The 15,058-nt window shown below is 40.4% G+C and overlaps 1 protein-coding gene across 6 annotated transcripts in view; it reads right to left on the bottom strand.

Moving 5' to 3' along the window:
• Positions 1-15,058, bottom strand: part of CDKL4 (cyclin dependent kinase like 4) — a 45,762-nt gene that overhangs the window by 22,455 nt on the left and 8,249 nt on the right. For 5 of the 6 annotated variants that reach the window (XM_077764237.1, XM_077764233.1, XM_077764234.1 and 2 more), the window contains exons 3-4: positions 11,963-12,084; positions 3,085-3,157 (exon numbers count right to left, since the gene is read on the bottom strand). In XM_077764237.1, the coding sequence (XP_077620363.1) occupies positions 3,085-3,157; positions 11,963-12,084 (195 nt within the window). Of the gene's footprint in view, positions 1-3,084; positions 3,158-11,962; positions 12,085-14,023; positions 14,063-15,058 lie in introns of those variants that run through there. The other variant, XM_077764238.1, reaches the window with a different exon arrangement.

Genomic DNA, 15,058 nt, shown 5'->3' with positions numbered 1-15,058 from the left:
TCTAGCAATATTAAAGGCTAAGAAAGGAGAAAATGAGTAGGTATTTTCTTAAGTCCAGTGCTTCTCAAAATTTAATGTGTACACGAATCTCCTGGAGATCTTGTTAAAATTCTGAGTCAGTAGATCTAGGGTGGGCCTGCGATTCTGTATTGCTAATGCGCTCCTAAGATGATCTCTCTGAACCACACTTTGAGTAACAAAGCCTTAATCCCTTACTACTTTAACCTTCCTTTTCTTGGTTAGGATCACCACTCTGGAGATAATAAGGTGGTCATGGTCTCCATAGGTTGAAAGCTGTGAATTTTCAGCAACACCACTGGGTCAGATTGTCTTTTTTATTCTTTGAGAATAGCATGAGGGTTCCTTAAAAATAAGGAGAGGATAAAGGTTTCATATGGAGCATTGTAACAGCCTCTATATGACCTAACTTTTTCCTCTGCATGCATTTCAGCAAGAGATAAAATAAAAAGATACACAAAGGCTTACCAGTGCATAAGAAAATGAGATAAACGGAGCTCAGAAGTAATTCCTGTGTTGGAGGAGGGAAGTTTGTCTGAAAAGTTATCCATTTTTAATACAGATTTGGGCACCTGGGTAGCTCAGTCAGTTAAGCATCTGACTCTTGATTTCAGCTCAGGTTATAATCTCACAGTTCGTGGGTTCAAGCTGTGCGTCAGGCTCTGGGCTGACAGTGTGGAGCCTGTTTGGGATTCTCTCTCTCCCTCTCTCTGTCCCTCCCCATTTGCGCATTCTCTTTTTTTCTCTCTCTCTCTCAAGATAAATAAATAAACATTAAAAAATAAAGGTCATAGATTATCAGTTAGAGGTTTTAAAGCTTAAAATACAGAACATGTTGTTCCAAATGACGGCAGTTGAATTGAGTTATAATAAGTTTAGGTCTGTGAAATAGTAAGTCACAATCATGTCGGTAAGTTGATTGACTGACTGACTGACTATCTGATTCATTCATTCATTCATTCATCCAGTTATTCAATAAATATTTATTGAGTGAGAACCTTTTATATAAAAAGACACAGGCTAGGTATTAAAGAGCTACAAAGATAAAATCAGCCCAGATACTGCATTCTGCAGTACTAGGCCTATAACCTAGTACACAGGAAAGTGCCTGATAATATAATGGTGAAGGACAAACACTTATGGTAAATAGAATTTTTAAAAAATCATTTTAACTACCCATAAGCCTCCTACAGGAACCTTAGGTAAACTGTAATACCTCTGATAGCATGGTGGAAAGCAATAGAGATGTGGTTTTGATTCAGCATCACCTTTAGTAAGTATTTGAAAGCACAATTTGCATCATGAAGAACAGGCGTATGTATCTTATGAATACTATCTCTCTATAATTTCTTAATAGAAAATATAAGCTTCCTAATGAACTCTTCATTGACTTTCTTACAACTAAAGGAAGCTTTCCCTAAGTAGTGAAATTTATTTCCATGATTTTGCATTGTTTTCCAGCAATCCTAGACAATGATAGACATTCTGCTGCCATTAAATTGACCAGATGGCAGTCTATATCTTCACGCAGGCGCTGCCTCTGTCTAGGCACCAACTCAAAAGGTCTAGAGTTATTTTTTAAAAATGATCATTATAGCAAAAGCCCCCAGAAGCCAACTTAAAGAAGCTTCAATTAAATTGGCCCAAGATGGGACAATTTGAACATCAGAGAGAATGATGATAGCAAAGGATTGAAACACATCAAATATATAAAATCCATAAATTTGTAATGATGCCTACATTCCCCTCAAACCCTTCATTGTTCACTCTAGGAGGTTGTTAACAGACTAACTTATTGACAAGTAAAGGAAATAATAACATCTTTATCTGACTGTATTTTACAGTAGCCAGAGTCTATGAGGGTAGGTTGTCTCCACGGAATTTGAATGAACAAATGCAGAAGAAATAATAGAATCCAAAAATCACCATCTTTTAACTCTAATGAAATACTGGATATAGGCAATAATCATCAATGGATGCTAAGACCATCAAGTAAAGTTTGACCAGGAAATTAATGATGGAGGGGATTCTGAACACACTAATCTCATTTAAGAAGATCAAAAGTGGGGCAAGCTGACATATGCCTCGTGATGTTGAGGCAAGAAGATATGTACAGTACTACATGTGAAATATTCTCGTCTAAAACCCTGAACCAGAATGATCAAACCTCCGGACACAAATCCCAATTAACCACAAATACAAGTGAGAGCGAACATGTTAAATGACACACAGAAAGCAATCAGCTGCAATGGTTTCTAGAACAGGAGTGTTCAGAGAGTGTTTCTTGGACCAGCAGCTTCAGTACTAACTGGGCAAGTGTTAGGAAGGCAAATTCTCAGGGCCCTACCCTGGACCTATGGAATCAGAAACTTGGGGTGAGTCCAGAAAACTGTCTTCAGACCTCCAGAGGGGTTGGTACATGCTCAAGTTTGAAAACTGTGGGTGTAAAAAACTAATGATGAAAACATGTTAGGAAAATGATAGAGGAAAGGGGACTGATAGAGAAAAAAAGACTCAAGAAACATAAAGGCAAAATCAAACCAAGTGCCATGGAGGTGTGTGTGTTACATATCCTGCAAACGTTTTTCACCCAATTTAAAGATGATCACAGGAATCATCCATAGGATAGCAAAAGGAACATCAAGATTATACAAACTTTTACTTCATAAAGAATTAATATTTTGGTTCTTACAGAAATTGAGAAAAAAAGCCATGACTTGATTCTCCCATATTCTTTAGCTTTCTTCCTTTCCCTCCACCTTTAACTCTTTAAATAGATCTTTGAAGTGTTAAGAATAAATTAACAGGGGCACCTGGGTGGCTCAGTTGGTTAAGCATCTGACTTCAGCTCAGGTCATGATCTCACGGTTTGTGGGTTCAAGCCCTGCGTCGAGCTCTGTGCTGACAGCTAGCTCAGAGCCTGGAGCCTGCTTCAGATTCTGTATCTCCCTCTCTCTATGACCCTCCCCTGCTCATGCTGTCTCTCTCTCTCAGAAATAAATAAATCATTAAAAATTTTTTTAAAGAAAGAAGAAATTAACAAATATAGGAGAAAATGTTACTTACGTTATGTTTGTGACAGAAATTAAGAGCTTGAAGTGTTTGCCATAATATACTTTTGATCATTCCATCAGCAACTCTGGAAGAGGGGAAAGAAAATTAAAAAGGAGTTGAAAATTTCAAAGATGAAGTGTCAGGGCCAAGAGCTGGGAACAGAAATGGAAGCGTGCAGTTTGTCATGGCCAACAAACAGGGTGCAAAGAGTGTTGGAAATATATTTCCTTAATGCGTTAATGAAAACCCCTTTACTGTATCTTCATTATAGATATATAATTCTCTTTTGTAATTTAAAAGCTTTAGATCTGCAAAAATGATACATGCTTATCACAAAAATCCAAACACTATAGACAAGCAAAGGAATAGAAAGTGTTGACCCAAAACTTGCTACCCCAAACTAATTGCTGGAGTGCACAGGCATCTGTATTTCTTCAGGCATCTCTGTTTCTCTCTCTGTCTCTCTTTGCATTTACTTTATATTTTTTTATTTTTATTTTTCATTTTTTATTTTTATTTTTGAGACAGAGAGAGCAGGGGAGGGGCAGAGAGAGAGGGAGACAGAGGATCCGAAGCAGGCTCTGTGCTAACAGCAGAGAGCCCAATGTGGGGCTTGAACCCACGAACCATGAGATCATGACCTGAGCTGAAGTCGGACGCTTAACCAATTGAGCCACCCAGGTGCCCCTGCATTTACTTTTTAATTTTAATTTTAAATATATGTGTTCATATGGCTCAAAATTTGAAGCGTATAAAAGTACCATGACAAAATCTCTCTCATACCTGGCTAGTCATACCTTTCATCTTCTGCAATTCCCCCCACCTCTTTCAGAAGCATTTTATCCACAGTGGTACAAATACTAATATGTTTACTCCTATTCATGGTCTCATTATACAGAGGCATCATAGTTTAGTTATTTAGTTTCCACTGGTGAGCAATTAGGTTGACCCAATTTTATTCCTAGAAACATTTCAATGAACATCTGTAATCATCTTTTTAAGGGAAGTTCTAGAAGTGGGATTTCTAGGACTAATGGTGGGCACAAGCTACATTTTGATCCTGCAGGTATAAACTGCAGGAGGAAGGGCATACTGGAGGACTGGCTTCCGAAGGTTTGCTGGTACACACACTCAAACACGTGCTACAGTTGTTTTGTAAGTTTCATGCACGTGATCAGCAGGCAGGTCCCCAGCCAGCGGAAGCCAGGGAGGACACAGTTCTCATGAGGATGGAAGGCTGGATGCTTCTTGTCCCTGCAGAACCCTGGAAACAGTGGAAGGTATTTTTCCATCGCGGAATTGGGGATCTGGGCAACTTACACTTGATCTGGGACGAGTCTACTCGTGTAACCATCTCTATGAATGATAGCAATTACATTCCCCTTAACTTTCTGCTGACATTTTGCCATTGCTCACATCACTGTCCCCATGAAGATGCTTTCAGTTACACACTTCCAAGCTACCTTCTCTAAGGAAGAAGGTAGGAAGCTCTTGCCGGGGAGGAGTGTTCGTTTCATGGCCTCTCATGCAAAGTGTCCTAGCGCTGCCCCGAACCGAAGAATCGGCTCAGAATCCAAGAAGGCAGGCTCCATCACGGGCACCACGCCATGTGTACCCAAAATACCAACTACAAACAAATACCACTGACCCTACAAAGAGAAGATAGTTATCAAAGAAAACACAGATTCCCACAGTGCTCATTCCAGAAAGATAGAGCATTGCAACATTCTTCAGCCACAGGCAGCATTTCTCAAAGTGTTCTGAAGAGAAATAAGACCTGAAGAGGTCAACTGACACTCGGTGTTTAAATATCATCCTCTGGGGGGAGTGCAGAAACGAATACTGCAAGGAACAGTGAAGGCCTCAGAGCAAAAACTAGACATGCGAGCTCGAGACTGTAGTAAGGGTGGGGCCATCAGGGAATTCAGACGGGACTGCTCAGGAGACTTCCCTCTCTCTCTCTCTCTCTGTCACTTTGGGGAATCCTGACGTTCACATCAGAATGCGGCATCTCTGTTTTAACTTAATATGGGAAAACCTGATTTCATTGTCAGGACGAAATCCTGAAATGAAGAGTCCTTCTCGGTAAACCCTTGCTATCCCAGAATGAAAGCCAGCCTAATCAGTCTGGTCTACTGGCCCTTCCCACTGTCACTTCTGTTAAGCTCCTCCCCTTCTGTCTCCTCCCACATTCCCGCAGGTACTTCCACCCCCCACCCCCCCACACCCAGGCCCATCGGTTCCTGCCATTCTCCTCCCTTCCCTAGGCATTCCCTGACCCCTCCCTGTGCTTTCTTTCAATTCAAGGACTTTGTCTTGTCCCTTATTGTAGCTCTGGGGCCTAGAAAGGTACCTGGTATCCACTAAGTACTTAACTAAGCTTATTTCTCCGTCACTCTCAGATTTTTTATAAACTAACACCCTGTAATAAACCCCTTTTTGCTTAAACTGGCTGGAGCGAATTCTGTTGCTGAATCCTGACCTGTTGAGTATACGATACCGGAAGCAGCTGTGAGCAACAAGGATTGGGAATTGGGGGGTTGGCGATCTGATTTAATCAGGTTTGAAGGCAGAAGAACCTAATTACCAGTAGTGACCGGAATAGATGATGGATGGGCACCCCGGGATGAGATAATTGTTAAATCATCATCTGTGGAAAAAGTGCCTTCTTCAAGGCAGCGCTTTGGTGGACTGAATGGGACAGAATAATATGGGAAACAAATAATCAAAGAAAAGTGGGGTATGCTGGCTCTTTCTAACTTCATGAGAAAATTTTAAAGACAGCAAGTTTAGGGCTTTTATATCTTGGTTCAAGGCACAATTAGGAAACCGGAATTCCAATACTTGCCCTAAAACTTGGGTCTATAAGGCTCACTTCATGGACCCATAGGAATACCGTGAAATGACTGAAAAATCAAACACTGAGAATAATCCTGCAGGGTAATAAGGGACAACATAGATTTAACTTGTGTAGGGCTAACTAGTTTCTCAGTTAATTAACGGAGAAAGAGCTATCTATGCCTCAAGAATTGAAAGGTGACTCTCGGAAGTATTCCTATAACTAAAACCACCCCAATTTCCCACCAAACATCCCGTGTCATGCAGAGTAGCCCCCAGACTTGTAGGAGGAGGCTGGTTTTGCCTTGCCAGGAACGCTCTAGTGCTCTCACTTGAGGCAGGTGCATGGCTTGGGGATGGCAGTTCTTCTCAAGGCTCCTCTCCCCATCACCACCTCTTAGGGTCTCCAAACCTCAACTAAAGTCAGATTTCAGCATGTCCCAGGGGGCCTATTACAAAGTCAAACAGAGGAAAATGTCTGCACAGCAAAAAAGAACTATAAGATGTTGCTAATTTACAGTGGGGAATGCATGTGAAAATGGATTTCATTGATGTAGGGCCAGAGAGGAAGAATCGTAATTTTAGACTGGGTTGATTATAACACTATGGGCAAACTTACTAGAGATTCTAGTTTCAACAGACTATCCAGAGCAGCTAGGAGTGAGTCTAGTTGATTACTGAATTGGTTGATGGAAACCTGGACTAAATGGATGCCTATGGCAATTGAAGTTGACTGCCAGAAATTCATTAGTAAAATGAGGAGGAGGAGATCTAAAGATCTGAGGAGACAGGAGGGTTGGAGAGGATTCTGCATATGCAACATGCTCATCTACCTCCCAACGTGTCTCCTCAAAGTACATAATGGTAGCACCAATCTATGCTCTTCCCCAAACACGCCGTATAGCTTTCGGTTTTTTATTTTGGTAAAGAAGAGGCCTACCAGTTCCTTCTACTAGGCTCTTCCTACCACAAGAGTTTTCATTCCTTGGATCAGAGCCAACTGGCTCTTTTTCCATCTGTTAACTACATCTATTTCAACCATCCAGTTAGGAAATGGGGATATAATCCCAAGGATGGATCTGTGGACCTACTAGGATGATTGTGAGATGGATTTGAGTCAAGATTTCATTTACTACCAGACCTAATGCTTCATGCTCCCCATTCCCCCACAACTGATGACCCACAGTGGCTTTCACGGTTACTGGGGACTGGTTTTACCTCAGAGTGTTTTCAGTAATTCCTGAAAGGGTATTTTTCTTTTCCCAGTGCACCGCTGTCCTGTAAATGGCTGCAGACTACGTTGGGGCAGGCTAAGAGGAAGAGTTAAGTACATATGTGTGATGTCATTGTAGGGCTATGCCTAAAGAATGGCCGTCTTCCCTTTACTCACAGGCCCTGGGTCTGTGAACTGGCTATTGTGGTGACTCAAGTCAAGCCTCTAGTCCCGCGTTTTTATAGAACAAACAGAACTTTAGTGATCTGCCCATCTATTTTTGTTTGGGAGAACCTATGATCAATTAAAGAATTTTGATCATCACTATGGCTCTGTTGCCTATTTCAGCAATTCCGGAAATGAAGCTTGACTGCTTGGTTTCTGTCATCCAGGGATCCCATCATCCCCACTAAAATCAGGAAGCCATTTCAAAGAAAGGATCTCCCCACTTCACAATCTGGGACATGACACTGGTGTAACCCTCACTAATGTATTTCTCAGTACTCATGATTCACTGCTATCTTCCCACCAGACCATACCCAGTCTCGTGCGAATTTTTCTATGGACAGTTAACTGAGAAAGAGAAAGAAATTCAAACTTTTATATGTCACTTATATCTCAATAAAGCTAAAATTGAAAAAAAAAAAAAAAGAAATTGAGGCCAGATTTACGGATGTACATAATATGCTACTGTCAGCCAGAAGTGGGGTGGACAGCCATAGTTTTATAAACCCATTAGTAGTTTAATAACATATAATCATTTATAATTTTTCTTTTGTATTTCTGATTCCTCATTAGATTTCAAGCTTCTTGAAGGCAGGGTTATTCCATTATACATAGTACAAATGGAAAGAAAATCCTTGCTCTGGCAGGAAGGCAATGTCTATCATATCACCAATGAACTTACCCATTGTACATACTGTAGAACATGGAATGGGACTAGATTGTTTTAAGTTTAATCAGATGATGCCAATTTCAGTTGCTGTATATATGTGTGGTTTCTCTCTCTCTCTCTCTTTTTCTCTCTCTCTCCCTTCCTTCTTTCCTTTCCTTTTCCTTTTCCTTTTCCTTCTTCCCTTCCCTTCCCTTCCCCTCCCCTCCCCTCCCCTCCCCTTCCTTTTACATGTGGTTTCTTTACTTCGGCAAATCCAACACTGTCACAGTACTCTGTACGCAGGTATTGATCTAACAAATGCTTTTTTCACTACCCACAAAGTAGAGGACACCAGAGGCTCCATGTGGCGGAGGAAGCAGTACACTTTAACCATCCTAGTGTTAAATCAGCTCTTCGTAATGATGTAATTTAGTCCTCGGGTCTCTGGGTGATCATCTCGCCCTCCCACAGCCCATCCCACACATCCACTACGTCGACTCTTTCATGGCTACACACCTGTTACTTCTCCAAACTGTGGATTTACCCTAACAAACAATGAACAGCTCAAAGAGGGTTGGTATGTACGTGGCCTGGGTGTTTACCTCTGTTTGCTAGTCACTGGTTTTACACTCTCTTGGCTGTTATTTAAGTAGGTTTTAGGAAGGGGGTGGGGGTAGGATTTCCCATTGTAAAGATTATGATACAGATAGGGAAAGTGGAAAAGGCTAGAATATTCTAGGTTAAAGGAAAAGCATCAGCTAAGCCCTCCCAGCAGGAAAGCTTCTAGAGCATAGAGGGAAGAGAAAGATGTTTAGTTCAATGAAACAGGTACACATACTGTATGTATTGTATGTGTTATTTTCAGGGCCTTGAACAATATGTGAAGCTTATATTTCTAAGTTTTATGAAAACGTAATTTATAATTTAACTTATAGGATGACTGAACAATCTGTTCCCTAGGCCAATACAAAACCCTATTTAGCTCATAATAAAGTCAAACTATGAATTAATTCCTCACTTAAACTGTTTTTTAAAAATAATTTTTATTTTCAAAGGAAAACATGTGCATTTACTGGGATATTGGGACAATTCAAAATAAATGTTCAATTACGCTGAAAATTATACTTTCTAATCTCATTTTTTTCACATACCATTTCATGAGCATTTCACCAGGATGTGAACAATCCTGCAGCTTCCCGGTTAAGGGGCTGGATGCGTAGTGTTCCATTGTTATGGATATAAGCGCATTTAACCAAAGCGTTACTATTGGAAACTTAGGTCAGTCCCAGCTTGTTGTTGCTGTAGTAAGTAATGATGTGTTGAACATTCTTATGTGTAACCTTTCTGCACCTATCGGATTATTGCCTCACTATAAATTTCTCTAAATGGAATTTCTTGGTCAAAGGATGAAAACCACTTAGGGCTGCCTGAATGGCTCAGTCGGTTAAGCGTCTGACTTGGGCTCAGGTCATTTTCTCAGAGTTTATGAGTTTGAGCCCCGCCTCAGGCTCTGTGCTGACAGTGCAGAGCCTGGAGCCTGCTTGGAATTCTGAGTCCCAATCTCTCTGCTCTTCCCCTACTCACACTCTGTCTCTCTCTCAAAAAAATGCAGTTTTAAAAAATTTTAAAAAAGGATGAAAACCATTTAAAGAATTTTCATGTATACTTCCAAATTTCCCTTCTAATTATAGACTCTCTCCAGCTGTGAATGACAATACCTGCCCCCCTGACTTTAACAACGCTAGGTAGAGTGGGTTTTCAAAATTCTTTACCAGTTTGATAAGTGAGAAATTGTACCTTTTTTTAAACTTTTGAATTGTGCTGATGAATAGGGAGGATAAACACGTTCTTGGAGGTGTATTTGTCACTTCCCCCCTTTTTTATTTTTTTTTAATTTTTTAATTTTTTTTAATTTTTTTTTTTTATGTTTTATTTATTTCTAGGAGAGAGAGAGACAGCGTGAGCAGGGGAGGGTCAGAGAGAGAGGGAGTCACAGACCGAAAGAGGCTCCAGGCTCTGAGCTGGCTGTCAGCACAGAGCCCGACGCGGGGCTCGAACCCACGAACCGCGAGATCATGACCTAAGCGAAAGTCGGACGCTTAACCGACTAAGCCACCCAGGCGCCCCATTTCCCCCCTTTTTTAATGATTTACTTTTCCATGTAAGAATGGATGTTAAGTTCCCTAAAGTTAGGCAACTTTTTTTTTTTAATGTGTTCTGTTTGCTGCTATATCCTCAGCACTTAGCTGGAACAACAGGATTTTACTCAAGTTTCTTTGAATGAATATATTTTCTAATGGGGCGCTAATCTTATAAAACATGTGATTTGCCAATCTGCAATTGAAATAATATTAATTCTTCATCCGGCAAATAATCACCTAATTTGCCACTTCTTTTTTAGTTTTGTTTATGGTACGTTTTGTCAAAAGGAATCTCTAAAACCGATATGATTTAATATTTGGCAGATAAAGTCCCCTTTTCTCTTTTTAAAAAACGTCTTCATTTAGATAACTTGATTTTCAAGTTAAAAAAAATCCTATTGGCATTCTCATTAGGTTTTGTGCAATAAATAAATAAATTAGGGAAATATCTTTATAATAAGAAATATTTCTATCCAGAAACACGTGTTCATTGAAATAAAGTTTATGTACCTCACTTAAATTTTGTAGTTGTCTTTACTATGTAGAGTCTGAACACTTCTTTTTATCTTTATTTCTAAACTTTTTTGTTGTTATTTGAAGGAGATCCTTCTCCACTAGATTTTCTAAAGTGCCGATTGATACAAAAGCGGTTAATTTTTATGTGTGGAGTTTGGAGTAGTAGTCATTATACTGAATTCCACTGGTTATAATAACCCTTTAGGCAATTATATGATCATCCAAGTAAAGACAGTTTTGTCTTGTTTCCAAAGTTATATATTCTATTTGTTTTTCTTATTACATTACATTGGCTAGAGCTCTCAGAAAAATGTTACGTTATAGTAGTGACAACGACTTCCTTGTTTCTCATTTCAGTGGTGGTTCCTTTAGTGCTGAGCATAAAATCAACTGTTGATTTTGAAGAGGGGTGAGTGTGTATATGTTGAATTTATCAACTGCCTTTTCAAATTTTATCAACCACATCTATTTTTTCTCCTTTAGCCATTTAGAGAATTACATGAATTCTAAAAGGGAATCCTAATATTAAACCATGGTTCAGTCCTTGAATTCAGACAATCCAATACAGGCACACCTCATTTTATTGCCTTCTGCTTGATTATGCTTTGCTTTATTGCACTTCACAGACATTGTTTTTTTTTTTTTTTTTTTTTTTTTAACAAATTGAAGATTTGTGGAAACCCCGTGCGGAGCAAGTCTACTGGCACCATTTTTCCAATAGCATTTGCTCACTTTGTGTCTCTGTGTTTGGTAATTCTCCTAATATGTCAAACTTTTTCATCATTATTATATTTTATGGTGATCTGTGATCAGTGGTTATGACTCGCTAAAAGTTCAGATGGTGGCTAGCATTTTTTCAGCAATAAAATATTTTTAAACGAAGGTATGTACATTGCTTTTTATACATAATGCTGTTGCACACTTAATAGTCCACAATATAGTGTACACATAACTTCTGTATGCACTGGGAAACCAAAAAATTCGTTTGACTTACTTTATTGCCATGTCGGCTTTACTGCAGTGAGTTAGAACCAAACCGGCAATATCTCTGAGGTATGCCTGCATAAAAGTTAGCCTCAAAATGCATTGTGATGTACATCTGCAGTAGATTTGTCTTCCTAAATATTTTCACTCTATGTTAATATTCGTGTTCTTCTGAGCACATCCTAACTCAGATGGGGCAAGGGGTAGCCAGCAGACACATTTGGTAGCAAGACGAGTGTGTTTCAGATTTGAAATCTGCCACCGTTAATCCCACGTACAATGAAACTGAATGGCCTCAAGAGCCTCCATTTCTGTGTCACTTACCCTTTGGGGTTTCTTTCCAGCTCGTTTAAAAGTGTGTGATCACAGTATTCAAAAACTAAATGCATTTTCCTTTTTCTCCTGAACACCTCAATGAGGTTCACAAGGTTTGGGTGTTTTAATTGCTGCAAAGGAAGTGAGATACAAAGTTTGGTGATTTGTTTCTTATAGTAGTTTTCCCCAGATCTCTTACAATCTGAACAACACCAGGCCTTGCTTTCCATTCCCAGTGTTTCTCTTGTGGATTGCTTTATTATGGTTACTCACAAGAGAAACTACTCTTGGTAAGAGTCATAGAAACTTGAAGTTGAAAAAAAAAAGAAGACATTTTCCTTCTTCTTTAAAATAAATTATTTAAGAGTTTATTTAATGTACCTGTAGAGACGGTAATTAAACTGCTTGAATCTCTCTGGAGATGACAAATAAAGTACCCAGCTTAAAATATAGGCACTGATACCACAAATACTTGATGTAGTTTGTGATACTTTAGACAATTCTAAATATCTAGATCATAAAATAACCCGAATAAAAAGTGGAAGAAATGGAGTTATGGAGTAAAAGGCTCTAAAAATTATTAATCCCCATTAAGTGTGCCTATTGTCATGGATTTAATGCAAATGCCAGCTGGGTTTAAATCCACTCTGGATTTTCGTGTTGGCTCTCAAAAACACTAGATTCCAACATTCAACTCTGATTAAGCTGCCTATTCTAAGAGTCCCCATGGTGTGTTTTTAATTTATTTATCATGTTTTCAGCTCTGTTCTCTGATTCTATTGTTCTCTCTTACGCTTAGATGTCTTATGTGCTGAGTTCCATCTCAAGCTGAAGGATTTCACAAGACAGCCTGTTAAATGCTGTGAACCAGAGGGAAAACTCTACTTGAGATAATTCATCATAGAGTAACTATATAACTTACTGTCCAACAAGCCTAAGCCAAGACTGTCCCAGGCACACAGGCAGATACGGTCACCCTGCCTACAGCTAGGGCCACCGTATACCTTAGCACACAAACCAGGAGGCTTTTGAGAGCTTGTTTGGAGGTTGTAGCAGGGGAATGGAGCTACTCGTACAACCTTGACCAAAGAGCTGCCCTCCTCTATCGGGGAAGGTCGTCTTCTTTGGCCAAGTGTGCAGCTTTGGACACACATGGAGCAATGAGGGAGGAAGGGAAAAACCGCCTAGCCAGCCAGAGGAGCCGAATCACCTTTGGCAATCAAGGGAATGACAGATGTTACAGCCAGATGGCCTTCACACCCTAGGATGCTTTTGAAAGAGGGTGCTAACCAGACAGGACTCTGGGACACAAGCTATGAATCAGGACATCTGACCACTCCTACTTACATATAACTCATCTTCCCTATGGTTTTCCAGTATATAGATACATCACTTTCCAAACTCTCTACCACTTACTCAGGAAGATATATAGAGGGAATGCAGTATTGTGTACACAGTAGGAGCTGCATAAATACTTTGCAGGCCCAATAGTGATAGCATCCTCTACTTCAGTATCTGTAAGCATGGCTTGAGGGGGGGAAAAATCGCCCTGCAACTATGTATCTGCTGCTCAACAGTTTGGGAAAAAGGACTCCATCACCTATTAAAAATATGTCCAGAGCACAAAATCCATTTGCCTTTGCCTAAAAGAGCAGAAAGGCAAACAGGAGGAAACAGGTCACACAGGTAAGCCAGCTGCTTTGTGCTACACTGAAAACCACAGGAGGGAAATGAAGCAGTGTCTCTACCGGGAGAATAAGGGACTCACAGATACCAACCTGGTCAGTCCCGGTTTGGGGCAGATAAGCAATTTATGTCCCCTTTGCAAATGAAACTAACTTGCCCAGAAAAACAGTGACATGTATAAGTAACACAGTTAATAAGGGGGACAAAAATCAGATCGCATTTAAATAACAGGAGGACAGAAGGAAGGTAAGGTAAGTTCATCATGGAAGGGAACTGTTCCCGGCGTGCGTGGGCGCCATGTACCTTTTCCAAAAGCAGGAAAGAGGTACATGGCGAGAACCACCATCAGAGACCAAGCTGAGGTGGAATCTGGCTACGTTTTACCTTCAAGTCCATTCTCAAATTGGGGGACTGTGACCCAGGAGGTCCTAGGAACATTAACCTTACTTGCACACATGGGGAGGCGTGAGGCAGTGGATCAAAATGCATTACTTTTATTAGAAAACAACCCACTGCCGAGGGGCAGACACACCCTGTGGCTTATCTCTGTGACGCAGCTGGCTGGCTGACCAGCGCCCTCTGCTGGCTGCGAGGCTACAGTGAACCGGTCTTTATGATGATGTACTTGAAACCTCAGTGTATATGAAATTATACTTTAAACTATTATTAGTTTGAGGAAGCCTGCTTCAAATAATACTTGGAAAGGGCAGATACTATGATAATTATCATCTCCCTTTAAAAAGCTGGTTTCTGGGGTTTTCCTAAAAAAAGAGGACACCTGTCAAAAGCGAAGATCGGGGGTGTATCCTTGAAGAAATAAATCACACTTCTGTTGTTCCAAGTGTGCTCTCTATTGTGCCATCAAGGAGTTTGCTGGAAATGGCGTATCTCAGGCTGACCACAGACCTTCAACTCAGCGTCTGCATTTTAGCCAAGTCTGCCAGGGATTCCAATGCGCATTAACATTTGAGAGGTGCTGCCCTGTGCCTCAGTTTCCTCCCTGATGAGATGAGATGCTGGACGGGAAGTATCCCTAAGTTCTTTTATGGGTTGAAAACTGTCACATTCCTAGGACAGGAAAACATTTCCACTGAAGACTTATGAATCTTACATGTCAAGTCCTATCAGAGTGAAAACAACTTGAGGGGAAGTTGGTAACGCACGTGACTTTACCTCCAGATACTAGTTTAAGCCACATGTTGGGGATAGAGTTTGCTTTAAAAACAAACAAACAAACAAACAAACAAAAAAAACAAAACACAACTAACAAAATCTTTGGGGAATATGTGTATTCATAGCTGGGGGAGATGCTCAATAGGTCTAAGAACCAGTGGAGCGCACGAAGGACCGCGCCCTAGTGATGCCGCATGACAGTCCTACGGGCTCCCGTGCCGGGGATGCTCTCTTAGTTGCTGGCTC

This window comes from Crocuta crocuta, unplaced genomic scaffold, assembly GCF_008692635.1.
Source record: "Crocuta crocuta isolate KB4526 unplaced genomic scaffold, BGI_CrCroc_1.0 scaffold164, whole genome shotgun sequence".
Lineage (NCBI taxonomy): Eukaryota > Metazoa > Chordata > Mammalia > Carnivora > Hyaenidae > Crocuta > Crocuta crocuta.
Note: the sequence above shows the minus strand (reverse complement) of the source record. Positions and strands in the feature narration are given on the sequence as shown.